Consider the following 25,812-nt stretch of genomic DNA (forward strand, 5'->3'; position numbering starts at 1 on the left):
CCTGGTTTACACTACAAAGTTAGGTTGATGTAAACTGTCTTGTGACAACCTATTTGTTCATGTGTCTATACTCCAATTTGTATCCCACTGATGTAAGCACCCTGTTATGGTGGGCCATGGTTGACACAGTGCAAGTGTAAAGAGTGTGTGAGTTATGTTGAACCTAACTGTCCTCCCGGAGCTATCTCATAATGCCCAACAGTGACCACTCTGGTCATAATTGTGAATTCCACTGCCCAGGGGGTCATAGAGACTGGAAGCCATAGCCCTCCCCCCTCCCAACTTTAAATCCCTGCATATTTTTGAAATGCCTTTTCCTGATTGTCCAGCTTGGTGAGCACATCTAACAGGTCTTCCTCATTACGTGCAACTGCCCAACCAAACATACCAGTTACATGCTCTAGACACGCTCCTGCCTGGAATAGACAGGAGATATTGGATCTCCTGGCCTGTGGGGAGAAAAGACTGTGCAGGAATAGCTATGGACCAGCCATAGAAACATGGGCATCTAAGAGAAAATTGCACAGTGGATTCAGGTGAAGGGGTACAACATGGATCAGCTGCAGTGCCACGTGAAAGTGAAGCAATTGCAGCAGGCATACCACAAGGCTGGGGAGGCCAACAGTCAACCTGGTGCTGAGCTGCAGACCTGCTGCTTTTACAATGAACTACATGCCATTCTTGAAGGGAACCCTACCAGGACTCTGCAAACCACTGTGGATATCTCCAGTACTCGCAATAAACAGACCCTGGCCATTAACAGCATGGAGGAGGAGTGACATGTGGCAAGGGTGTTGGGGGTCCTGTTATGCAGGAGCCAGGATAATTTAGAGACTCCATTGCAGGCTAGCCAGTTCCAAATCATCTCAAATCTGCTTAAGCTTCATCAGCGGAAGTTTGAGCCACAAAACTGTGGTCTCCAGTGCCATTCTGCATCACCCTGATATTGAATAAGGGCATTGGACCATAACCTGATAAACTGATTCTGAAAAGGACTCTTTGCAACTCTAAAGCTCTCTATCTCTACTATGAAAGTGACCTAAGAACTCTATTCATTTTTGTACATATAATCTTTTAACCAAAACTCTTTTCTTTTTAAATACATTTTAGTTTAGTTAATAAGAATTGACTGTAAGTGTGTATTTGGGTAAGATCTGAAATATTCATTGACCTAGGGGGTAATGTATCTGATCCTTTGGGATTGGTAGAGCTTTTTGTATGATGAACAAGATTTTCAGTAATCCTCATTGTGCTTGACTTGGCTGTCTGTGTGGGAGCTCAAGGCTGCGTTACTTTAAGGGAACGGTGTTTTGGCTTCTGGGTAACCAATAAGGTATTGTAGATGCTGTTTTGTTGCTGGCTTGGTAAATCTAAGAGGTAGAGTAACCACCAGTTTTGGGGATCATCTGCCCCATTCTTAGCAGTTTTCCCTGATTGAGCAATCATAGCATAGCCCTCTTGGGATCCTGGTCACACTCATGTGTGCCCCACAACACATTTCCAAAATTCCCAAAAAGCATTGTGCCAGAGCGTGGTATATGGCACACACAGATACCTACTCACTGTGCACCACAGTTTGCGTTGACACAAGAACCCCTGGTGAGTACACAAAGTGCTGCCACAAGCAGCCAAGTGTGTATGCACAAGCAATATATTAACTGTGGTGGCTTTACACCAACGTAATATGTGAAGCAAACTTTGATGCGCAGACGTGGCCTTAGAGTCCTTGTTCCTTCTCAGTGATCACCAGAACTGAAATCAATGATGGGCAGTTCTAGGCGGCTGAATCTTAGATGTGACATAGGGACAGCATTGCACCGAAAGACAACAGAGGATGCAGCAGCAGAGTGCCTCACTCCCCAGTGAAATCACTAAGACCTAAAATCAGTAAGGAGTGGGCTAAGTGGTAAAATCTCAGAACATGGCATCGCAGCTAGCGGCAGAGGTGGCAGTGAGTGGCAAGCAGCAGCAGAGACAGCGGTGAACAGCCGCAAAGGTAGAAGTGACAGTGGTAAGGTGAGCAGAGGCATTGCTTGAGCCCCACTCTGCCCCCACATGAGGGAGGTGAACCCACATGAACGCACCCCTGAAGTCTGGGACTTGGCTGACCTCAGACAATCAGTGAGTGGGTGCAGCAGAGGGAAAGAGGAGTGATGTGTTAAAGGGACATTTGTCTGTTGGAATTTCACACCAAAACTGATGCAAAGGACTACTGTCCAAGATACTGCAGGGTAGGGGTTTACTTATGGTTTGCATACTTTTGAATAATTATTGTGGAATTTTTCTTTTCTGTTCTTAATAAATGTTTTTTGTTATACATAGACTTAGTACACATGAGTGGGGACAATGCAAACCCAGCTAGCATAGAGATAAACAGCAGTGTAGACAGTGAGGCACAGCTTAGGTGGATAGAGTAGAGTGCCCTACATGCCAGAACCCTCAGGCTACATACATGGGCTCTCTACATGCCCAAGCAGTGCCTCCCATGTTTACACTGCTATTTTTAGCAATATGAAAGGCTCTAGCAGCAGGGAAAGGCACTAGTAAAGGCAGGTAGATGTGCAGGACAAGGTATTTTCTTGGCCTAAGTGGCCAGCACAAGGGATGCCATGTCCTAGCCATAGGACAACCAGGGTATCTGTAATTGTGTCCTTACCTCACTGGTTGGTTTGTTGCATTCAATATGATATAGCTCTGTCCCCTGAGTATAAAGTGGGGTGACTGTCTCAGGCATTAGGATTCTGCCACCTCTTCATTTACAAGAGTAAATTGGTTGTGGGCCCCACTCAGCACAGGGTCTTGGTTCATGGAGAAAATCTAGGTCACAGCTTCTAAATCAGCTAATGGCAGTCTCCTAGATACTCTTCCCATTTGCAACCCAGGTGGATGTCTTATAGTCTTCAAATCCCCCTCAAGAGATTCTTCAGGTTCTTGTCATCCAGCTACTTCAATCAGTCCAGGATTTGCCCCAAGTGCCAGAATCTGGTTAGTGACTACGGTCTCTGGTTTTCCCAACTCACTAATATTTTCTTGGAAGTCCTGCCAATCCTGACCAATAATAATGGGATAGGCTAGCTTTGGGGATAGAGCTACTGGAAGAGTTTCTATATGTCGTCCCATGATAAACTTCAGTTTTCTGCTAGGGTAGGCCTTTACATCCCTGTGGATGCACTAGGGGAAGACTGTCTCCCCTGGGAGGTCCCTCCTGTCCTGGCCAATGGAGTTTGCATCAAGGTCTGACTCCATCTAGAGTCCAACAAACTTTGTACTTTCATCCCCCAGATCCACATGAGGATGGTTATTTTGGAAGCCCCTTCTTCCTTGCCCTGCTTTCTGCTGTCCACACCAGGCATACTTGCATTCCATAAGGAGGTGTTCCCTTCAGATGTACCCCAGTTACTCACTGTCATAACTATAAAGGGACTGGAACAGCTCTCCTGTGTACAATACTATAAAATTCCTCATGGCCAGAGACTCCAAAATCCTTTTACCTGTAAAGGGTTAAGAAGCTCAGGAATCCTGGCTGACACCTGACCCAAAGGACCAATAAGGGGACAAGATTGTCATAACCTTAGTCCCAGATTTGGACCTTAGCGTCCAAAATATGGGGGTTGGCATGAAAACCTCCAAGCTTAGCTACCAGCTTGGACCTGGTACTTGCTGCCACCACCCAAAAAATTAGAGTGTTTTGGGGCACTCTGGTCCCCCTGAAAAACCTTCCCTGGGGACCCCAAGACCCAAATCCCTTGAGTCTCACAACAAAGGGAAATAATCCTTTTTCCCTTCCCCCCTCCAGGTGCTCCTGGAGAGATACACAGACACAAGCTCTGTGAATCCAAACAGAGTGACTCCCCCTCTCCGTTCCCAGTCCTGGAAACAAAAGTACTTTCCTCTTCACCCAGAGGGAATGCAAAATCAGGCTAGCAAATCCAACACACACAGATCTCCCCCCTGATTTCTTCCTCCCACCAATTCCCTGGTGAGTACAGACTCAATTTCCCTGAAGTAAAGAAAAACTCCAACAGGTCTTAAAAGAAAGCTTTATAAAAAAAGAAAGGAAAAATACATACCAATGGTCTCTCTGTATTAAGGTGATAAAATACAGGGTCGATTGCTTAAAAGAATATTGAATAAACAGCCTTATTCAAAAAGAATACAAATTAAAGCACTCCAGCACTTATATTCATGCAAATACCAAAGAAAAGAAACCATATAACTTACTATCTGATCTCTTTGTCCTTACACTTAGAAACAGAAGACTAGAAAGTAGAAACTACTTCTCCAAAGCTCAGAGAAAGCAGGCAGCCAGACAAAAGACTCAGACACAAACTTCCTTCCACCCAGAGTTGAAAAAAATCCGGTTTTCTGATTGGTCCTCTGGTCAGGTGCTTCAGGTGAAAGAGACATTAACCCTTAGCTATCTGTTTATGACAAAGATACTTTCAGATCTTGGTGGGGGGAAGTCTTTTGTTTGTGCTCTTTGTTTTGGGGGTTGTTCGCTCTTGGGACGAAGAGAGACCAGACATCAATCCTGGCTCTCCAAATCTTTCTGAACTAGTCTCATATTTCAAACTTGTAACATCCAGGCAAGGCGTGTTAGTCTTATTTTTGTTTTCTCAACTTGTAAATGTTCCTTTTTGCTGAGAGGATTTTACCTCTGTTTGCTGTAACTTTGAACCTAAGACCAGAGGGGGTTCCTCTGGGCTCTTTGAATCTGGTTACCCTGTAAAGTTATTTTCCATCCTGATTTTACAGAGATGATTTTTACCTTTCTTTCTTTAATTAAAAGCCTTCTTTTTAAGAACCTGATTGATTTTTCCTTGTTTTAAGATCCAAGGGGATTGAATCTGGACTCACCAGATATTGGTGGGGAAAAGAGGGGAGATTGTTAAATTCTCCGTGTGTTAAGACCCAAGGGGTTGGATCGGTGTTCACCAGGGACTCGGTGAAAAAGTCTCTCAAGACTATCCAGAAAAGGGAGCTAGTACTTGAGAGTGGTGGCAGCGAGACCAGATCTAAGCTGGTAATTAAGCTTAGAGGTGTTTATGCAGGTCCCCACATCTGTACCCTAAAGTTCAGAGTGGGGGAGGAACCTTGACACCCACATAAGCAGCAGGTCATCATACTGTGGTCTGAGTCTCTTCTCTCACACAATGGTGGTCCTGGCTGTTGTAGGGATCTGGTATCCACATCTGTGTTAGCTTTGTCTGGTGATGGGGCCAAGGTTCAAAAGACCTGGTGAGGTTTCATCCAGGCTCTTCCTGCCTGATTACTGTGGTTTGCCCAGAGTTAGAGTGGTTGTTCTGACACTTGAGCTGCTGGTAACTAGGGTACTCATCTTTGAGTGGCAGAGGTTCAGATAGGGTCAGATTTTTAGCCACAAGTTGTCTCCCTTCTCCTTCTCTGGGGGCTCCTCATCAGCCATAAAGTTCTCCCTCAGCTGCACCATCACCTTGGGCGGTGCCTCAGAACCCACGTGCATCTCCAGAAGGAAGTACACCTCTACCCCAATATTACACAACCCGATATAACACAAATTCAGATATAACATGGTAAAGCAGCGCTCTGGGGGGGCAGGGCTGTGCACTCCGGTGGATCGAAGCAAGTTCGATATAACACAGTTTCACCTATAACACGGTAAGATTTTTTGGCTCCTGAGGACAGCGTTAAATTGGGGTAGAGGTGTATTTGTATGAATTGCTTGGTCAATATTAACTTGGCCAGCTGGCTTCCCATGTTCTGCCGTGGCTGTAACCATCAATATTCCTTTTGTCTTTGGATCACCACCCATGGTCAGGCTCCCTGGGTATATGTCTCCATTCAGAAGCAGTGGCAGCATGTCTCCTCACTGATATCAAGATAATTCAGGATGGCTGCTTTAAACAGTTTGTAATTCATTGTAGACACAGGGTCAAGCCCTCAGTAGCCTGCCCGGACTGGGCCAGGCTGGTTAGGGGCCAACATCAGAAACCACTGGAGGCCACTGCCACCTGTTCAAAAGTAGTCAGGAAGGCTTCAGAGTTGTTGTCAGGCCCCATTTTAGCCAGCTTTACAGATACAGGTGTGGGCAGAGGCCCTAGGCTCACAGCTCCTGTACCAGACCACTAGTTACCCCAAGAGGCTGTAGATTCATCAGCAGGTCAAGGTTCTGTTGTAATTCTTTCTGCTGTGTTGCCATTTTGTGCAATAGCTGTTGCTGTTGACCCCCTGTAGCTGTTGCTGTGTGTCCAATTGTTGCAAAAATTTTTGCTGAAACTGCTCTTGCTGGGTTGTCCACTGTTGCTGCTCTTCATCAGTCACTTGCACCATTGTTCTGGATCCATACTACTTGGGTTAACTGTCACTCATGCGTGTGGGGATTTATCAGTTTCTTCTAATTTATCATTATATCAGGGTCAGAAAGCAACTGCCCATGTTCTGCTACACAGCACCTACTTGGGGAGCTTCAGGTGCTTCCTTTGTCCCCAGTGGTTTTCTCTTCCAGCAGAGATTACTATAGAGTTGATCGGAAAATGTGCTGTGTTTCTCTGGCTACAAGTATCAGGGAGACAGTTCCCTGCCCCACATTTTAGGGTTAACAGTAGTCCAAGTTAAAAAGATAAGGTTGAACAGTCTTACAGCCCGAAAACAGACAGGGTTGACCTCCCTCTTCTTGTGAAGCAAACAGGTCAACAACTCCTGAGCTAGGGCTGGGTTCTCTAGTCCCTTATCAGGCTATTGGACCCAGACTGAGCTTCATGGGCTCTATGAAAACAAAGTAAAGAAGGTCCCTCTACTTATCCATAGGCAGAGGATCTTCACCAGCTTTCCTAGCCAACAATCCCAGTATTGTGTGGAGTCAGGGAGTTCTGTGATCTAGCTCTGTGAACCTCTGAGTGCTGCCTCTCACTGAGATTGGCTCATAGATTCACAGAGTTTAAGGTCAGAGGAGACAATCATGATCACCTAGTCTGGCAGTGTCATAACATTTTTCCCAGATTTGGACCTTAGCGTCCAAAATATGGGTGTTAGCATGAAAACCTCCAAGCTTAGTTACCAGCTTGGACCTGGTAAAGCTGCCACCACCCAAAAAATTAGTGTTTTGGGGCACTCTTGTCCTCCCAACAACCTTCCCTGGGACCCCAAGACCCAAATTCCTTGAGTCTTACCACAAAGGGGAATAAACCATTTCCCTTCCCCCTCCTCCTTCCCAGGTGTTCCCTCCCTGGGTTCCTGGAGAGATACACAGAAGCAGGCTCCGTGAATCTAAACAGAGGGACTCCACCTTCCCCGTTTCCAGTCCTGGAAAACACAAGCACCGAGAGGTCTAACCTCCCCCCTCTTCACCCAGAGGGTATGCAAAGTCAGGCTTAGTAAATCTAACACAAAGAGATTTTTCCCCCTGACTTCTTCCTCCCACCAATTCCCTGGTGAGTTGCAAACTCAGTTCCCTGGAGCCCCCACCAAAGAAAACTCCAACAGGTCTCAAAAAGAAAGCTTTATATAAAAAGAAAGAAAAAATACATAAAAATGGTCTCTCTGTATTAAGGTGACAAATACAGGGTCAATTGCTTAAAAGAAATATGAATAAACAGCCTTATCCGTGTCGGTCGTTGGAACAGTGGAGCGTAGCTTAGCTGATCTCCACTTCTCTAGCTATTTACTCGTTCTAGTACTATTGTGTATATAGTTTTATAGTTGTAGTTAATACTTTTAATAACCTTTTGTAAACCTAGTTAGTGTATATAGTTCAGAGGATTGGGGATTAGCCCCTTCCCCTCTCCCGGTGCCCAGGCCCATGCCTGGTTCACCGGGCTTCAAACCGTGCTCGGCCTGCCGGCGACCGATGCCAACGGGAGACCCCCACGACTCCTGCCTAAAGTGCCTGGGGGAATCCCATCTTACAGATAAGTGCTGGATTTGCAAGTCTTTCAAGCCGTGGACAAAAAAGGAGCGGGACTTTCGTCTTAAGCAGCTCCTAATGGAGGTGGCCCTCACTCCTCCCTCTTCGGCACCGAGTGCCGCACAGTCCGCCCCGGGGAGAAGTGCCTCGTCGGCACCGGAGAGCACAGGCACCGCCAAGATGCCCCGGCACAAGCCGTCACCAGCCCAGAAACCAGCCCAGCACAACTCCCTCTCCCCGCGTGCCAAAAAGGTCAAAGCTCCTGCGGCTTCTATATCTACACCGCAGTCTGAGCAACAGCCAAAACCGAGTCGCCTAGCACCAACAACTGCCGCGGCACCGGCAATCTCTGCACCGTTGATTCCGGCCATGCAAGAGCCGTCGAGTCCGGTGCATGACAGCTTCCTGGCACACGCCACGGTAGAGCTTATTGTTCCCACCACACCAGAGACCTTTTCGATGGCAAGGGAACTCATTGCCCTAATGGAGCCCACCCTGCCCCAACCTCCGGCACCACCAGTGCGGGTTATTGCGTCAACAGGGAAGCCTGCCCTAGTCAGGCCACCTTCCATCAACGCCGCAGGTGGGCACCACTCGAGATCGAGGTCTCGCCAGTGCTCCCAGTCTCGCCACCGGTCCTGATCTCGACGCTGCTCGCAGTCCCGGTACCGATCTCCTTCTCGGTACCGGTCGTACTCGCGGCACCGCTCAAGATCTCGCTCTCCGGACCAGAACTCCAGACGGTGGTCCAGCTCCCGGCACCGTTCACACCGCAGCCACTCCCACCATAGAGCTTCATGATCCTGGTCGACCTCCCGGCACCGCGCCAGTCAGAGGTTCCGGTCAACCTCTCAGCACTGGTACGACTCCTGGTACCGTTCTCCAGTGCGGCACGACGTACGGTACCCTGCACACAGGGCTCCTCCTCACATGCACTCTGCTCCGCCGTGGCCATCACGGCACTCATCTGAGTCTTTGCACGCTGATAGCGCTGCATATGGGGATTCAGAAATGCAGAGCCGTGTCCTCCAGGAGGCTCAGGGCACGGAACAAGTGCCTCAGTGGTCCTTCTGAACGCCTTGGGCATATCACCAGGCCCAAGGCGAACCCACGGTTCCATCTCGTTCCTCCCCGTCGGAACATCGGGCACCAGAGGCCACTGTTAGCCACCCTCCTCCAGAAGGTATGGACGAATCGGCTCTGGCGCCGGATCCTCAGGTGTTCCCGGACCCTGATGCTCCTCCGGAACAGGAGTCACTAAATGAGCCAACTGTGCCGGGTCTGTCATCCTCCTCTTCGCCAGACGAGGCAGTAGCCGGTACTTCTACATCGGGCCTGCCCCCGATCGACCTCCAAGCCCACCAGGACCTTCTCCAGCGAGTCGCCTTAAATATCAACCTCCAGGTGGAGGAGGTCCCGGAGGTGGAAGACCCGGTCATAGACATACTGTCGGTGGATGCCCCAACTCGCGTGGCTCTGCCATTCATCCATTCCATCCAGGCCAAAGTGGACACCATTTGGCAATCCCCGGCGTCTATCCCTCCCACGGCCAGAGGCATGGCAAGAAAATACATTGTATCCTCTAAAGGGTATGAATACTTATATACCCATCCTCCTCCATGCTCTCTGGTTGTTCAATCTGTGAATGAAAGAGAGCGTCATGGCCAGCAAGCCCCTGCCCCGAAATCGCGGGAGGCTAGACGGATGGATTTATTGGGGCATAAAGTTTACTCCACTGGAGGCCTCCAACTGCGGGTGGCTAACCAATAGGCCCTGCTCAGCAGGTATAATTATAATACCTGGCAATTGGTGGGTAAGTTCGCTGAACTGGTCCCACAGGACTCCCGCCCGGAATTCCAGGCCCTTCTGGAGGAAGGGAAGAAAGTGGCACGGACTTCTTTGCAGGCCTCACTCGATGCTGCTGATTCGGCGGCCAGAACCGTGGCCTCGGGGATTACAATGCGGAGAATATCGTGGTTGCAGGTGTCAGGCCTACCTCCTGAACTGCAACATGCTATTCAGGACCTTCCATTTGATGGACAGGGCCTTTTCTCTCAGAAAACGGACCCTAGACTCCAGAGTCATCATGCGTTCCCTCGGGATGCATACTCCACAAACCCAACGGAGGTCCTTCCGTACCCAGCCTCAACGCCCTTACCCCCCGCCCAGGCCATGACAAGACTTTAGCAGGAGGCGTGGTCGCGGGAACAGCAGACGGCAATCGGGTTGCCAAGGGGGCCAGAATAACTGTCCCGTCAAACCATCAGCAGGACCAAAACTGAACTTTTGAAGGTGCGCCCGAGAGCAGAGCACCAGCCCTTCCCCAGGATCCCCTTCAGTTTTCCAACTGCCTTTCCTCCTTCTTCCCCGCGTGGGCCCAATTAACCTCAGATCATTGGGTCCTACGCATGGTGGAATTTGGATACCACCTCCAATTTATTTTGCCCCCTTCCTCCCACCCTCCCTTCCCGTCCCTCTTCAGGGACCCCTCTCATGAGCAATTCCTCTGGCAAGAGGTTCGTACGCTCCCTCTCCATTGGAGCTACAGAGGAGGTGCCAGAGGAGTTCAGGGGCAAGGGATTTTACTCCCGATATTTCCTAATCCCCAAGGCGAAAGGGGGTCTCCGACCCATCCTGGACCTACGCGGTCTCAACGTCTTTCTGAAGAAGTTGAAGTTCCGCATGGTGTCCCTGGGGACCATCATCCCATCCTTGGATCCGGAGACTGGTACGCTGCTCTCGACATGAAGGATGCATACTTTCACATCGCCATTTACCCTCTGCACAGACGGTACCTACGGTTTATGGTGCGCAATCAACATTTTCAATTTGTGGTCCTTCCGTTTGGCCTCTCTACCACCCCGCGCGTGTTTACAAAGTGCATGGCTGTAGTGGCCGCCTTCCTCCGTCGTCGGCGAATACACGTCTTTCCTTACCTAGATGACTGGCTTATTTGCGGGACCTCCAAGGCTCAAGTCACCAGGCATGTTGCTATCATCACGGACCTATCTGAGCTATTGGGCCTGATGATCAATCTAGAGAAGTCTACTCTAGTGCCTACTCAAAGAATAGAATTCATCGGGGCCATTCTAGACTCCACACTTGCAACAGCCTGCCTTCCACTACCCCGGTTTCGGGCACTAGTTTTTGTCATAGAGAGCCTCCAAACTTTTCCGACGACCTCGGCCCGAACCTGCCTCAGCCTTCTCAGTCACATGGCCGCATGCACTTTTGTAACCAAGCACGCCAAACTATGCCTGCTTCCTCTTCAAACCTGGCTCGCCTCAGTTTACCGCCCGGGCAGGGACGCCATAGACATGGTCGTCACCGTTCCTCAGAGCGTCTTATGCTCCCTCAACTGGTGGCTAACACCTTCCCTGGTGTGTGCAGGGATGCCGTTCCAACCGAGACAGCCTCAGTATCCCTAACGATGGATGCGTCGTCTCTCGGCTGGGGGGCACACCTAGGCCATCGTCGCACGCAAGGCCTCTGGTCATCTCAAGAGCTAGCGTTGCACATAAACGTCCGGGAGCTGAGAGCAGTTCGCCTCGCATGCCAGACGTTCCAACATCATCTGCAGGGCCGTTGTGTTCTAGTACTCACGGACAACACAACAGCAATGCACTACATAAACAAGCAGGGAGGGACTCGATCCTCCCCCCTTTGTCAGGAGGCGATCCAACTGTGGGAATTTTGTATAGCCCACTCTATAGACTTTGTAGCGTCCTTCCTCCCAGGGGTCCGGATCACTCTGGCAGACCATCTCAGCAGATCCTTTCTCTCCCACGAGTGGTCGCTTCGCCCGGATATTGTACATTCCATCTTCCAGAAGTGGGGCTTTCCCCACATAGACCTCTTCGCTTCCCGCAACAACAGGAAGCGTCAGAGGTTTTGCTCCTTCCAGGGTCTCACCCTGGGCTCAATATTGGACACCTTCCTAATCTCTTGGGCGAACCACCTGCTTTACACCTTTCCCGATGGTGCACAGGGTTCTCGTAAAGCTTCGCAGGGAGAGGGCTTAACTGATCCTGATCGCCCCTGCGTGGCCCCGACAACACTGGTACACCACATTGCTGGACCACTCAATAGCCAACCCAATCCCTCTGCCCCTTCATCAGGATCTGATAATGCAGGACCACGGCAGGCTTCTCCACCCAGACCTGCAATCCCTCCATCTAACAGCGTGGCTCCTGCATGGCTAACCCAATCGGAATTACGCTGCTCTGCCCCGGTGCAAGAGATACCCCTGGGTAGCAGGAAACCTTTTACGCAGTCTACTTACTTAGCCAAGTGGAAACGGTTTTCTTGCTGGTGTCACACGCAGAATGTTGCACATACGGAGGTTCCTATCCCTAGTATTTTGGACTACCTCTGGTATCTAAAACAACAAGGCCTCGCTATCTCATCTCTGTGAGTGCACTTGGTGGCTATTTCTACTTTCCACCTCGGGGAAGGTACTTACTCTGTCTTCTCCCACCCTATGGTCTTGAGGTTCCTCAAAGGCCTGGAGTGTCTATACCCCCTAGTACGATGCCCCACCCCTTCCTGGGACCTAAATTTAGTTCTGATGAGACTTACGTCCCCTCCGTTCGAGCCATTGGCAACCTGCTCACTTCTATATTTGTCATGGAAAACAGCCTTCCTTGTAGCCATTACATCGGCTAGGAGAGTCTCTGAGCTTCGGGCTCTGATGGTGGACCCACCATACACAGTGTTCCACAAGGACAAGGTGCAGCTACACCCACATCCGGCATTCCTCCCTAAAGTAGTCTTGGCCTTTCATCTCAACCAGGACATATTCCTACCGGTCTTCTTTCCCAAACCGCATACATCTCGTAGGGAGCAGCAGTTACATTCGCTCGACATCTGTAGGGCGCTCGCCTTCTATATTGACCGTACGAGGCCCTTCCGCAAAACACCCCAACTCTTTGTTGCAGTGGTGGACCGGATGAAAGGTCAGCCCGTCTCTTCTCAGAGGATTTCATCCTGGGTAACCGTGTGCATCTGCACTTGCTACGAACTAGCTCATACCTCTCCGGGTCATATTACTGCACATTCTACCAGGGCCCAGGCCTCGTCGGCTGCCTTCTTAACTCGAGTACCTATTCAGGAGATATGTCGAGCAGCTACATGGTCTTCAGTACACACCTTTACTTCCCATTATGCCCTGGTGCAACAATCCAGAGACGATGCAGACTTCGGCTTAGCAGTTTTGCATTCTGCAGTTTCTCACTCCGACCGCACCGCCTAGGTAAGGCTTGGGATTCACTTAACTGGAATAGATATGAGCAAGCACTCGAAGAAGAAAAGACGGTTACTCACCTTTGTAACTGTTGTTCTTCGAGATGTGTTGCTCATATCCATTCCAAAACCCGCTCTTCTTCCCCACTGTCGGAGTAGCCGGCAAGAAGGAACTGAGGAGCGGACGGGTCGGCAGGGGTATATATTCGGTGCCATAGTGGCGCGCGCCACGTGCATGCCAGGGGGCGCCCAGCCGACCTTCCGGGTGTTGCTAGGGTAGAAAATCTTCTGACGAATGTGCACGCGGCGCGCGCACACCTAATTGGAATGGATATGAGCAACACATCTCGAAGAACAGTTACAAAGGTGAGTAACCGTCTTTTTCAAGGGACCATTCAAGGTGAAGTGGTCTGTTAACAGTCATAGGGAGGAAAGAAAGGATGAGGGGAAAAGCAGCTGAGGGTGGGGAGTTATTAGTGGGTTGTAAATTGTTGTAATGAGCCATAAATCAAATCTCTCTTTTCAATCCATGATTTTATGTCTAGCAAAGTTCTGAACTGAAGCTCCCAGGCTTGTCTTTTGAAGATGTTATGCAGGCTTCCTTTGAGGATGAAGACTGATAGGTCAGATATAGCGTGATCACTTTGTAAAAAGTGTACACTCTCAGGTGAACCCAGCAGTAATCCAGTCAGTTTTTCACCTTCTTTGTCTGTCCAGAAGCTTGTGTCCTTTGCAGACCTCTTCACCATCACTTAAACATTTGTTACCTCAGTATTAAACTATAACAATGTGCTCTAAATAGAATTATGTGTTGAAGGCATTCAGAGAGTAACACTGGGGCAGAACACAGCAGCTGTCTCAGTGAAGTATTTTTCTGGTAACTCATGACATAAGTGCTCTGGGATCTGCAGTGGCTGTGTAATGGTGCTATCTAACTCCAGGTGGAGTTTAAAGTATTAGTTATGACTTAGGAAGCCTTAAATAGCCTGTAACCTGCCTACCTGAGCAGGGCCGGCCCACAACATTTTGACACCTGAGGGGGGAGCTCAAATGATGCCCCCATACCACCTCACTTGGGCCAAAACTTTGAAAAGTCTCAATTCTGCCTTCTTCCTGTTCTACTCCTCTCATGGTACAGCTCTGCTACCTACCCCAATAAAGGAAAACTAACAACTTACAATGCCTTGTTCAAAAATTGTAAGTAACACTTAACTTTCAAACACCTGAACAGCTAATGTAACTTTTCTTGTCTGCATCATAAACACTGGCATTTTTATCTGCTTGAATAATCAAAGAGGTGCTTTCTGTGCCTTCTTGGATGCAAAGATTTGAACTGCTTCCTGAAGGTCCACAGTCTGGGCCAACTCATGATCTATTGAGATGGTTGCAAGGCCGACCAGCCTCTCCTGTGTCATTGTGGAGCATAGATGTTAACTTCAGCTTGGAGCAGCTGCGTTCTCCACTGGCAACTGTTACAGGAAGTGTTAGAAGTATGCGCAGAGCACCAAAAGCATTTGGAAAGAGGATGGTCATCTTATTTGTACACATATATTCCAGAACAGCCTTTGGAGTTGATCCTGCTGAAATGTATCTTGAAAGGACTTTCAGTTCATCACCTAAATCACTCGCATTAATATCGCGCATGTCATCATGTGTCAACACTGTCTCTAGTGCCTTGCATTGTTGGTGTAGGTCTTCTTCTGGTATAGTGAGGAGTTTTGGAATATCATACAACATCCCAAATATACTGCTATGTTCCTTGAGCTGCATGAAACATTCTTCAACTGACTGTATTGCACAATCTAGCACCTGGTTAAATAATTCAACTTTCATGCTGTTTGGGGTCTCTTATGGGATTATCCCGTGCCTTCTAATCAAAATGTCTTCTTCTTTAGTGACTCTTGTATTCTTGAATGGGTGGGAAAATAGCTTCAGTGTGAAGTTCCTCTGCCAGCTTCTGTGCACTCTTCAGAACATTTTGAAATCCCTCATCTGACCAGTAAGACTGTAGGTATGACTTTGCTTTGTCCAGTTTTTCTACTTCTCCAGATATATCAAGGTCAACACCTTGGAGTCTCTTGCTTACAACATTTATTTCAAACAGTATGTCATGCCCCAATACTAAGCCACACAGAAATTTGAAATTAAGTATGTTTCTGGTGATTCCATTTCCCTCTGCCACTGTTCTCCCATGAACAGTTCCTGTCATAGCATTATCATCCATAATGGCAAGTATGGCATCGTCTATCTTCCCAATCTGGTGTTTGATAGGCTTTCCCATCGTGAGGCACTCAGTGGTTTCAGTGGCACAGAGGATGTTTCCAGATGTTGCTTCAAAATTTGCCATCAGTGAGTTGATGCAGAGAAAAATACATAGATGCTTTGAATTACATTAAAAATTCAGCACCCTCAGTAGAAGCTGATGCTGCATCACTGACCACCAAGTTCAATGAATGAGAACTGCATGGGACAAAAAAAGTTCAAGGGTTTAACTCTCGGATCCGTGTCTTCACTCCTCTATTCTTTCCTCTCATGTTGGCACCATTATCGTAGCCCTGTCCTCTCATGTCAGCTATCACAATTCCCGTATCTTCCAGGTTTTTAAGAAGCACATTTGTCATATCTGCTCCTGTAGTATCATCAATGTCAATACATTCAAAGTTCTCTCTGACAGTCACCATTGCAGGGACATTATCACTAGGTTCTGGTTTTGTTACAAAATGCACCATTAAAGTCATTTGTTCCGTATGGCTGATGTCAGATGTGCAGTCCAGAATAACAGTAATATCTTGCTGACTTCAGATCTGCCACAATCTTCTGTTTGACTTTTGTTGCCAGTAACTGTATGATCTCATTTTGAATTGTTTTTCCAAGGTAGTGGTGTGTGTACATTTCTTGGGTGGTGACTCTTCTTAGATACTCCCGGAGTACAGCATCAAACTCAGCCATCCACAATTTTAAGGAAGTTTCCATTGTTTGGCACATACAGCTGATGTGAAGTGCCACGCAGTGCTAGCTTTTGGGTAGCAAGCATTCTCACAATGACAATGAGCCTTTTCAGAACATTTTGCCAGTAAAGAGACTCTGATGCAATCTTCTCTTGATGCTGATCATCTATGGTGGCCTTTAACTTTAGTCTTATCTCCAGCTCTTTCCACCTATGGAATGCTCTGAGGTGATTTGCTGCCTTCTCATGGCATGCCAGATTTCTAGCCAGATTTTTCCAGTCCTTTGTTCTTATAGAACCCAATGTGGCTGGAACATTAGACTGGAGGAGTTTGCAACAAAAACAGTATGCAGCATTCTGGATTTTTGAGAACATAAGCCATGGCCTCTCCACTTTGTCACCATTGGGGATTTCACGGCAGTAATGTGTTGGATGGAAACTTCTATTTTCATTGTCTTTGGGGAGTATGAAGTTTTTCACTTGCTGTGGCCCATGCAGTACAAGGAAGTCCCTCAAACTACTACTCACATCCTCACTGGGGCCAGAAGGCTCACCGTGAACATTTGTGTCTATGTATCTCAGGAGAGCTCCTTACTGCTTAGATAGAAAAGCTTCCTTTGCTTTCTTTCTTTTTCTGAATGCTGCCCCAGTGGGGCGTTTTCTTCTTTCACTCATGGCTGCTGTTCTGTGCCAGCTATAGTGGCTCTCAACACTCAATTGAAGGGGACAAATAAGCAGGCTGGTAACAAGGCCTGAGTGAGGGAAGATATCAGTGTCTTAAGGGCCTAACTGGCTCCTACTACTTCAGTTGACTGCCTGTCCTCCTCAAGTGGGTTCAGGAAAGCAGCAGGAAACAGGAAGCTCCCTGAGAAGCTGGTATTAATCAGCCAGGCTCCTGGGGTGCTAGAGAGGTACATAAGAGGCTCCTCCTCCTCTCTCTCTCTGCAGCTCCTGCTGCTTTCTGTTATTCCCTCTCACCTTTTCTTCTGCCTGCCTGTTATGTCTCTTGTGCCCTACTTCCTCCTGCACAGCACTGCACCATCTCTGTGCATCTAGAGCAGAGAGAATAAATATGCACCAGCAGTAGACACAATCTTCTACACCAGGGGTTGGCAACCTTTCAGAAGTGGTGTGCCAAGTTTTCATTTATTCACTCTAATTTAAGGTTCCACGTGCCAGTAATACATTTTAACATTTTTAGAAGGTCTCTTTCTATAAGTCTATAATATATAACTAAACAATTGTTGTATGTAAAGTAAATAAGGTTTTAAAAATGTTTAAGAAGCTTCATTTAAAATTAAATTAAAATGCAGAGCCCCCCAGACCGGTGGTCAGGACCCGGGCAGTGTGAGTGCCACTGAAAATCAGCTCATGTGCCGCCTTCGGTATGCGTGCCATAGGTTGCCTACCCCTTTCCTACACTCTGGGTCCTAGTGGTGCCCCCACCACAGTCCGACACCTGAGGCGACCGCCTCAGTTCGTCTCATGGTAAGGCCAACCAGCCTCTCTCCCCCAGCCATAGTGCCACAACTGTGGTCACCAGAGGCACTCAAGCTGAATCCCTTTCACTATAAGGCAGAGAGTTTTGGATAGCAGGATGCTTTCTGTGATGGCTTTAAGACTTTAGAACTTGCTCTCCATCAGTCAAAAACAGCACAGATTTAGTGACCTTCTAGGCACACTGCCAGATATCTGTTAGATGGGGGGTTTGGAGAGGGCTGGCTAGGAGGGTGGTAAAGCACTGGAATGGGTTACCTAGGGAGGTGGTGGAATCTCCATCCTTAGAGGTTTTTAAGGCCCAGCTTGACAAAGCCCTGGCTGAGATGATTTAGCTGGTGTTGGTCCTGCTTTGAGCAGGGGATTGGACTAGATGACCTCCTGAGGTCCCTTCCAATCCTGATATTCTATAATACTAAGTATACTGTCTAGAACTATGAATGCATGGAAAGCTCTTTTTTAGGTTGGTGGAAGGCAGATTTCCTCTCTGAATGATTGTTTTAATACTGCTGGGGGTTTGCTGTAATATCAATTATGTGTTAGGGCACTAGAGCCTTTCATGCACATCTGTAAAAGTTCTTTATTTACTTCAATTTAAATAATGTAATGTATTTTAGTTCCTTTTGAGACAGTTTACCATCTGGAAACAAGGTCCACAGCCAGGACCTTGTGATCAGCCAGCTCTTCACAGACTAACAGCAAGTGATCCACAGAACACAGTCCAGAAACCTCTGGTATAAAGTATTGAAGGAGAGGGCCAGCGAGGATAGTGATGAGATAGAACAATGCATAAATCTGTGAAGGAGTTTAACAGTGTAAGATAGTGTTGTCTGGACTGAAGAAAATGATATTTTAGCCAGAGATATGTTATTGAATAACAATACACTATTTAAGATGACCAATGTACTGTAAGAAAGTTTTACTTCATAAGAAACCAGTAGACACAGATTTGATGTTAAATATTTCACACCAACTAACATCATTTAAACTAAGACTGTAGGTTCCCTGAAGTTTCAAAGAGAAGAGCCAACTTACCTTTTCAACTAGTTCCGTAGCTGTTATATTTGGATCATAGGGAATGGGATCTCCAATATATGTACGAAGTTTGACTGGGAACCCTCCATATTCAGGAACGAGTTGCAATGGAAAATGTTCATCCAACCACCTAATAAACCCTGTGAATTAAAAAAAAATAGGGGGAGGAGGATAGTAGATAAGCTTAGAAGCTGGCAGAGTCCCTGAATCAAAATGGTGTCTGATTGTAACTAACAAATCTTAAGTGATTTGGTTAAAGGCAACATGAAGGTCAAACAATATTCAGGGCACATAACCTTGAATATAATAATCTATGCTTCCATTACCTCATGCATACCAAGTACCAGTTCAAGATGTGTCACCATGTAAAGCACAATTAATACCTAGTCCAATAAATACACATTAAGATTAGATAACCCAGAAGAGTTTTCATCACAAGAAACAGTTACCAGAGTTAGAAGAGAATACAAGTTTAGAAAGAAATTCGCAAGATGAGTATTTCCCAGAAACAGTTGATTTTGAAAATATGAATAAAAGAAAACTATGAATTTGAAAAGCTACATATGAAGTAAATCTTACATGATGTTCGAAGTGTTCTACAGACTTCCCGAATATTCTGAGTAAACAAAGGGATGATGGGCTAAGAAATAAGGAAAAGAAGTGGTAAGACTATGGACAATAGTTCAGCCTCATTTTTTTCTTTTAAATCTTGCATCAGCTTTGAATAGAGTCATTTTGCATCTTTATATTGTGGTTATAGTCAACTTTACCATCCCATTAAATCAAAATGAAACAGATAAGTTATCATGACTAGAAACTCAAAAGGAGTCATATGTTTATCAGTAAAACTACAGCTAATTATGTACCAGGTGAGGCTCCATTTTCTGAGGGTTCTTAGAACCTAAATCACATGAATCAGAGGGTAGCCATGTTAGTCTGGATCAGTAAAAAGCGACAGAGTCTTGTGGCACCTTATAGACTAACAGACGTATTGGAGCATAAGCTTTTGTGGGTGAATACCCACTTTGTCAGATGCATGTCATGTTAGTCTATAAGGTGCCATAGGACTCTGTCTCTTAAATCACATGTATTCATTATCATCACGATGAACAATAAAACAACACTGACAGAATAATACTTAGAAGAAGAAAAATTAATTCCACAGATATCAGAATTATCAGTTTCAGGAGTCCTGTTCAGCAATATTTTTTCAGTGCCTAAGAAGTCAGAATACCAGTGAGTTAGACAAAAAAACATCCAGATATAGATATTATTTTGGTAACAAAATCTTGGAAGCAGAAACTAAAATGCAGCACAAGTCCTATAGAAAACTTACACAAACTATGCAATGTAAGAGTCTCATTTGTATTATGAAACTCTTGCAAATATCAGGGGAGGGGAAAAGAAGAAAGGATGCCCTTGCCTAATTAAATGTTTACTTTCTAATGCCTTTAATATTTAAAATAGTTTTAAGAAGTTGTAACTTTTCAGAAAATTATTTTTCTCTCAAATGTTGCAGGTTATCATCTCTCTGAAGCACACATTGAGATCAGATCACCTCAAAGCAAACAGCCTTCCTAAACCTTATGTTGTGACAGCTCCTTCATTATTATTATTATAGATTGAGCGCCAGTCACCCACATGGGATGATACAAAACTTTTTTCCCCCTTAGTTCCTATCCCAAGAGGTTTATCAGAGACATAAATTAGACCAGAGGTTCTGAAATTTTGTTATAGTGTAGACCACACCTTAACAGTGAATGTATGTCTTGTGCAACATCCCTGTGAAAGCCTACTGTTGTACATTGTAAACGAACATGCATCAAAATAATTCTTCATTCTACTCTGCTGACATTTGACTCAAGCTTTTTATTTTTTTCATAATATTGAATGTAAATTCATAGCTTTGCTTAACACTAAAAAACATTGTCTTAAGCCATAAATCCAGTGTTTTTATTATTATAACAATCTGTAATCCACCAGCCCCCTTTTTGTCCTATAACTACAGGGATGTTAACGGGACACTTCACCTTGAATGGTTCCTTAGTTTAGCATAAGTAGTTAGCACATATTCTGTCTGTTCGATCTTGTATTTAGCTGTGACTCTCTAAGTACCTTTCCTAGACCTGAGGAAGAAATCTGTTAATAGCTAAAAAGCTTGTCTCACCTATAGAAGTTGGTCTAATAAAAGATGATACCTCACCCACTTTACCAGTTCTGTGTGACAGAGGCGATGAGTGAGGAGGCATGTGGGGTCACATGCCCCGCCAGAGTTGCTGCTTGGCTTGTACTGAGCATGTTCACACAGACTGAGCATGCTCAGTAACATCTGCTGAAGCTACCATCCTCACTCCATCCCCCCACTATTGGCAGGTATGCTTTGTCTCTGACCTGTGAAATGTGGCATAGGAAACTCTGATGTAGATAACAGTTCAAATACACAGACCACTGCAGAATGAGATGCTCCATTTGGGATCACATAGGGCCCTCAGGACACACATTGAAGCTATTCAATGGCTTAGCTACATCCTAACATGAAATCTTGGAGAAACACTGCTTGAAGAATACAAAGTAAGTCTCTCATCAATACTATTCCTTTTCTAGGGGGAGATCCATTATATTTCTTTTATATACAATAATCTGGTTTATAAAATATATCTTCTGCTGAAGCTTCACATTATTGTGGGATTACAATAGACTACATGTTTTAATGTAGGTTTTTGTTTAAAGGGGTTCTGATTAGGGCTGTCAAATGATTAAATAATTAATTGTGATTAATCGCATGATTAATAGCGCTGTTAAACAATAGAATACCATTTATTTAAATATTTTTGGATGTTTTCTACATTTTCAAATATATTGATGTCAATTACAATACAGAGTGCAAAGTGTACGGTGCTCACTTCATTTTTTATTATAAATATTTGCACTGTAAAAAACAAAAGAAATATAATTTGTCAGTTCACAAAATATGAGTACTCTAGTGCAATCTCTTTATTATAAAAGTTGAACTTACAAATGTAGAATTATATACAAAAAAATGCACTCAAAAATAAAACAATGTGAAACTTTAGAGCCTACAAGTCCACTCAGTCCCACTTCTTGTTCAGCTAATCGCTCAGACAAACTAGTTTGTTTACTGTTGCAGGAGATAATGCTGCCAGCTTCTTGTTTACAATGTCACCTGAAAGTGAGAACAGGCATTCACATGGCACTCTTGTAGCTGGCGTCGCAAGATATTTATGTGCCAGATCCGCTAATGCAGGGGTGGCCAAATTTACTGGTCCTCCGAGCTGCATACAACAATCTTCAGAAGTTTGAGAACCAGGGCACACCTGCCGGGAGATGGTGCACCCCGCAGGGCTGAAGCCTCTAGACCCCCTTCCTTGCTGGACAGAACTGCTTACCTCACCACTCCCCTGCAAGGCAGAGGTCCTGAGCTCCACCCTCCCAGTCTGATAGATGGAGAAAGGGGGGCTGCATGAAGGGCTTGCAAGCCGCACTTTAATGGTAAAAGAGCCACATGTGGCTCACCAGACACAGTTTGGCCACCCCTGCACTAAAGAATCATATGTCCCTTCATGCTGCAACCACCAGTCCAGAGGACATGCATCCATGCTGATGATGGATTCCGCTCGATAACGATTCAAAGCAGTGCAGACTGACGTGCATTCCTTTTCATCATGAGAGTCAGATGCTACCAGCAGAAGGTTGATTTTCTTTTTTGGTGGCTCAGGTTCTGTAGTTTCCGCATCAAAGTGTTGCTCTTTTAAGACTTCTGAAAGCATGCTCCACACCTCGTCTCTCTCAGAGTTTGGAAGGCACTTCAGATTCTTAAACCTTCAGTTGAGTGCAGTAGCTATCTTTAGAAATCTCACATTGGTACATTCTTTGTGGCTTCTCAAATCTGCAGTGAAAGTGTTCTTAAAAGTAACAACATGTGCTGGGTCATCATTTAAGACTGCTATAACATGAAATATATGGCAGAATGTGGGTAAAAATGTGGGAGACATTACATTCTCCCCCAAGGAACTCAATCACTAAGTTAATTAATGCATTTTTTTTAAAGAGCATCATTGGCACGGAAGCATGTCCTCTAGAAAGGTGGCCAAAGCATGAAAGGGCATATGAATGTTTAGCATATCTGGAATGTAAATACCATGCAACACCAACTACAAAAGTGGCATGCAAATGGCTGTTCTCACTTTCAGGTGACATTGTAAATAAGAAGGGGGCAGCATTATCTCCCATAACTGTAAACAACTTGTTTCTCTTAGAGATTGGCTGAACAATAAGTAGAACTGAGTGGACTCGTAGGCTCTGAAGTTCTCCATTGTTTTGTTTTTGAGTGCAGTTATGTGACAAAAAAAAATCTACATTTGTAAATTGCACTTTCACGATAAAGAGATTGCACTCTGGTATTTGTATGAGGTGACTGAAAAATATTTATTTTGTTTTTTACAATTCAAATATTTGTAATAAATTATAATTTAAAGTGAGCACTATACACTTTGTATTTTGTGTTGTAATTGAAATCAATATATTTGAAAATGTAGAAAAACATCCAAAAATGTTTAATAAATGTCAATTGGTGTTCTATTGTTCAACTGTACGATTAAAACTGTGATTAATCATGATTAATTTTTTTAATTGTGATTAATTTTTTTTTAGTTTATCACATCAGTGTACTGCAATTCATTGACATCCTTAGAAACAACACAATGGAATCTCTGTTTGCATACCAAGTCAACATAAGGCTGTGAAGTTAAGATGAAGTCAGCACACCAGGGAATAAACCTAGGAGAAAAAGAGAGATTATCCATACTCTGGAGACAAGCAATGGATTTGGAAAGATATAAGGAGAAGCAAAAGGACACCTCTTTTTCCTGCATCTGAGGATATAATTGGGCAGTATGATTACATTCATGAAAATGAGATCCCAACCTGCCCTGGCTGGAGCACTGTAAAGGACATTTAGGTGAGAAATGACTGGTTTTAGACAGATGGTTAGCCTGTTAAAGTTAAGTTTAGTCTCTAGAAAGTATATCGGGATATTGTTTTATATGTAACCTTTCTGTTTCCATCATTATCCTTACTCACTCTCTCTGAAATCTTCGCTAATAAACTTATGATTGTTTTCATTATAAATATATCTCAGTGCTGTGATGTTATATAGGAGCCAATCCTCACTTGACTCAAACAAGTTGGCATATATAGTGTTCTCTTGATGATACCAAACCAGGTATTACTGTCAACAGCTAGTGACAGGAGCTGGATATCACAGGGGAATGCTTCAAAAGAGCTTTGTAACTGGGATGCGAACCATAGTGAGGGCTCCCATTGCCCTGAGGAGAGTTTTTGGGTGACAAGCAGACTGGTGGTGTAAGGGATCTGAAACCCAGTTAAGCACAAGCAATTCTTCCTCTAGCTGGAGACAGGGAGATAACAAGGTGACTCATAGTCCTAGGCATCCTGTCAGACCAGGCCCTGTAGCTAGAGGCTATGAGAGACTTGCATCCTTTTTGACTCAGGCAAAGAGAGGGCCATATAATACACAACAATCAATGGACTACACATTTACATCACACACGCAGGAGACCACTCACCACTTTTGCATCTATGGCCACTTGAGCAAAACCTTTACGATTACCCCACAAGATACCGTAGTTTTCATCACTAAAGAATGATTCTCGAGCTCCACCTGGTGCAACACCCAGTAAGTTGCCTTTCTTCAGAATTTCAACACATTGTTCTCTCCCTCCATACACTGCAGGAAGCAGTTTAAGATACAGTTGTAGGCCTGCAATAAACAAAAACAGTACAGATCATTATGGTACATTAAACTCATTACATAATTCACATATTGAAAATTAAATCCAACCAAACACTCTCTCTCACACACATACACACACACATACACGTCTCCAGCATTTTTAACTGTGGCTACATATTACATATCTGATAAAACTGGATGTCATAATCAGTATAATGAACTCAACGGAGTGGATCATTCAGTGCACTGAATCAGAGCAATGAAGAGAGGCAGAGGCAATTTAGAGGCCAAATTATGTTTTATCTCAATCAGCTGGGATAAAGGAGAAATCAGTTAAGTGGGAAATAATCACTAGTAAATCAGAGTTAGTTGTTTTAGCAGGAACTTCTTGGGCTTACACCATAAACTATTACTGTTATCTACCTGTATATTAACTACTATTATCTTAATGAAACATAATTAAATGTATAGGTAATAATTTACATTTATGAAATAGCAGAATTTTGAATTAGAAAATATAACGCACTGGAACATAAACCCCACTGTTATGAGTTCACTTTTCAATTTCTCAGTTTTCAGCCTGTGGATGCCCAGAGTATGGAGGAAGGGTTCTCAGGATGTGTCATAAACAGATAGTTAAGGGTTAATGCCTCTTTTACCTGTAAAGGGTTAAGAAGTTCACCTAGCCTAGCTGACACCTGACTAGAGGAACCAATGGGGGAACAAGATGTTTCAAAAGGAAGGAGGGAAGTTTCCTTTGTTTAGTCAGTTTCAGTTTCAGCCAGAGTGAAAGAGATCAAGAAACCAGCCTCTTATCAGAATAGTAAGTTTTAGAAAGGAATAATAATCTATTGTCTGTGAGATTAGCTGGTATGCTGTCTCCCAGAGGTTTTTTTTTTCCCCTTTATTTTCTTTAATTAAAAGCCTTCTTTTTAAGAACCTGATTGATTTTTCCCCTGTTTTTTAGATCCAAGGGAATTGGATCTGGACTCACCAGGGAATCGGTGGAGGAGTCTCTCAAGGCTACCCAGGGAGGGGAAGATTTTAGGGGGAAAGAGAGTGTTCCTGGTACTCAGAAATCTGGATGGTGGCAGCGAGACCAGTTCAAAGTTGGTAATTAAGCTCAGAAGTGTCCATGCAGGTCCCCACATCTGTACTCTAAAGTTCAGAGTGGGGGTGAGACCTATGACATGGTGAGCAGGGGAGGGATTTTAAAGGAACCTAGCCAGATTGTTTTTTTCCTCCTTTGAGATGCTGGAGAAGCAGTGAAGGAGAGATACCCAGAAGACAAACAGAGAAAAGTTTTTCTAACAAGGTTTTGTTAGAAAGGATTTCCAGCTGGGATTAGATGGAGGGTAATTAACAGTTTGCAAAAGACAAGTCACAAACCAGGTTTTCTTGTTTCTTTCTCATTCTGAGGAGTCCAGTTACATTCAC

At 45.1% G+C, this 25,812-nt stretch overlaps 1 protein-coding gene across 1 annotated transcript in view; it reads right to left on the minus strand.

Annotated features, from left to right (window-relative positions):
- The window catches only part of LOC127044288 (transmembrane protein 68-like), a 55,884-nt gene that overhangs the window by 4,179 nt on the left and 25,893 nt on the right, over positions 1 to 25,812 (minus strand). The window contains exons 3-5 of the mRNA XM_050938922.1: positions 24,209 to 24,402; positions 19,182 to 19,242; positions 18,603 to 18,742 (exon numbers count right to left, since the gene is read on the minus strand). Of these exons, the coding sequence (XP_050794879.1) occupies positions 18,603 to 18,742; positions 19,182 to 19,242; positions 24,209 to 24,402 (395 nt within the window). The remainder of the gene's footprint in view (positions 1 to 18,602; positions 18,743 to 19,181; positions 19,243 to 24,208; positions 24,403 to 25,812) is intronic.

Source organism: Gopherus flavomarginatus, chromosome 2 (genome assembly GCF_025201925.1).
Source record: "Gopherus flavomarginatus isolate rGopFla2 chromosome 2, rGopFla2.mat.asm, whole genome shotgun sequence".
In the NCBI taxonomy this organism is placed as follows: Eukaryota; Metazoa; Chordata; order Testudines; family Testudinidae; genus Gopherus; species Gopherus flavomarginatus.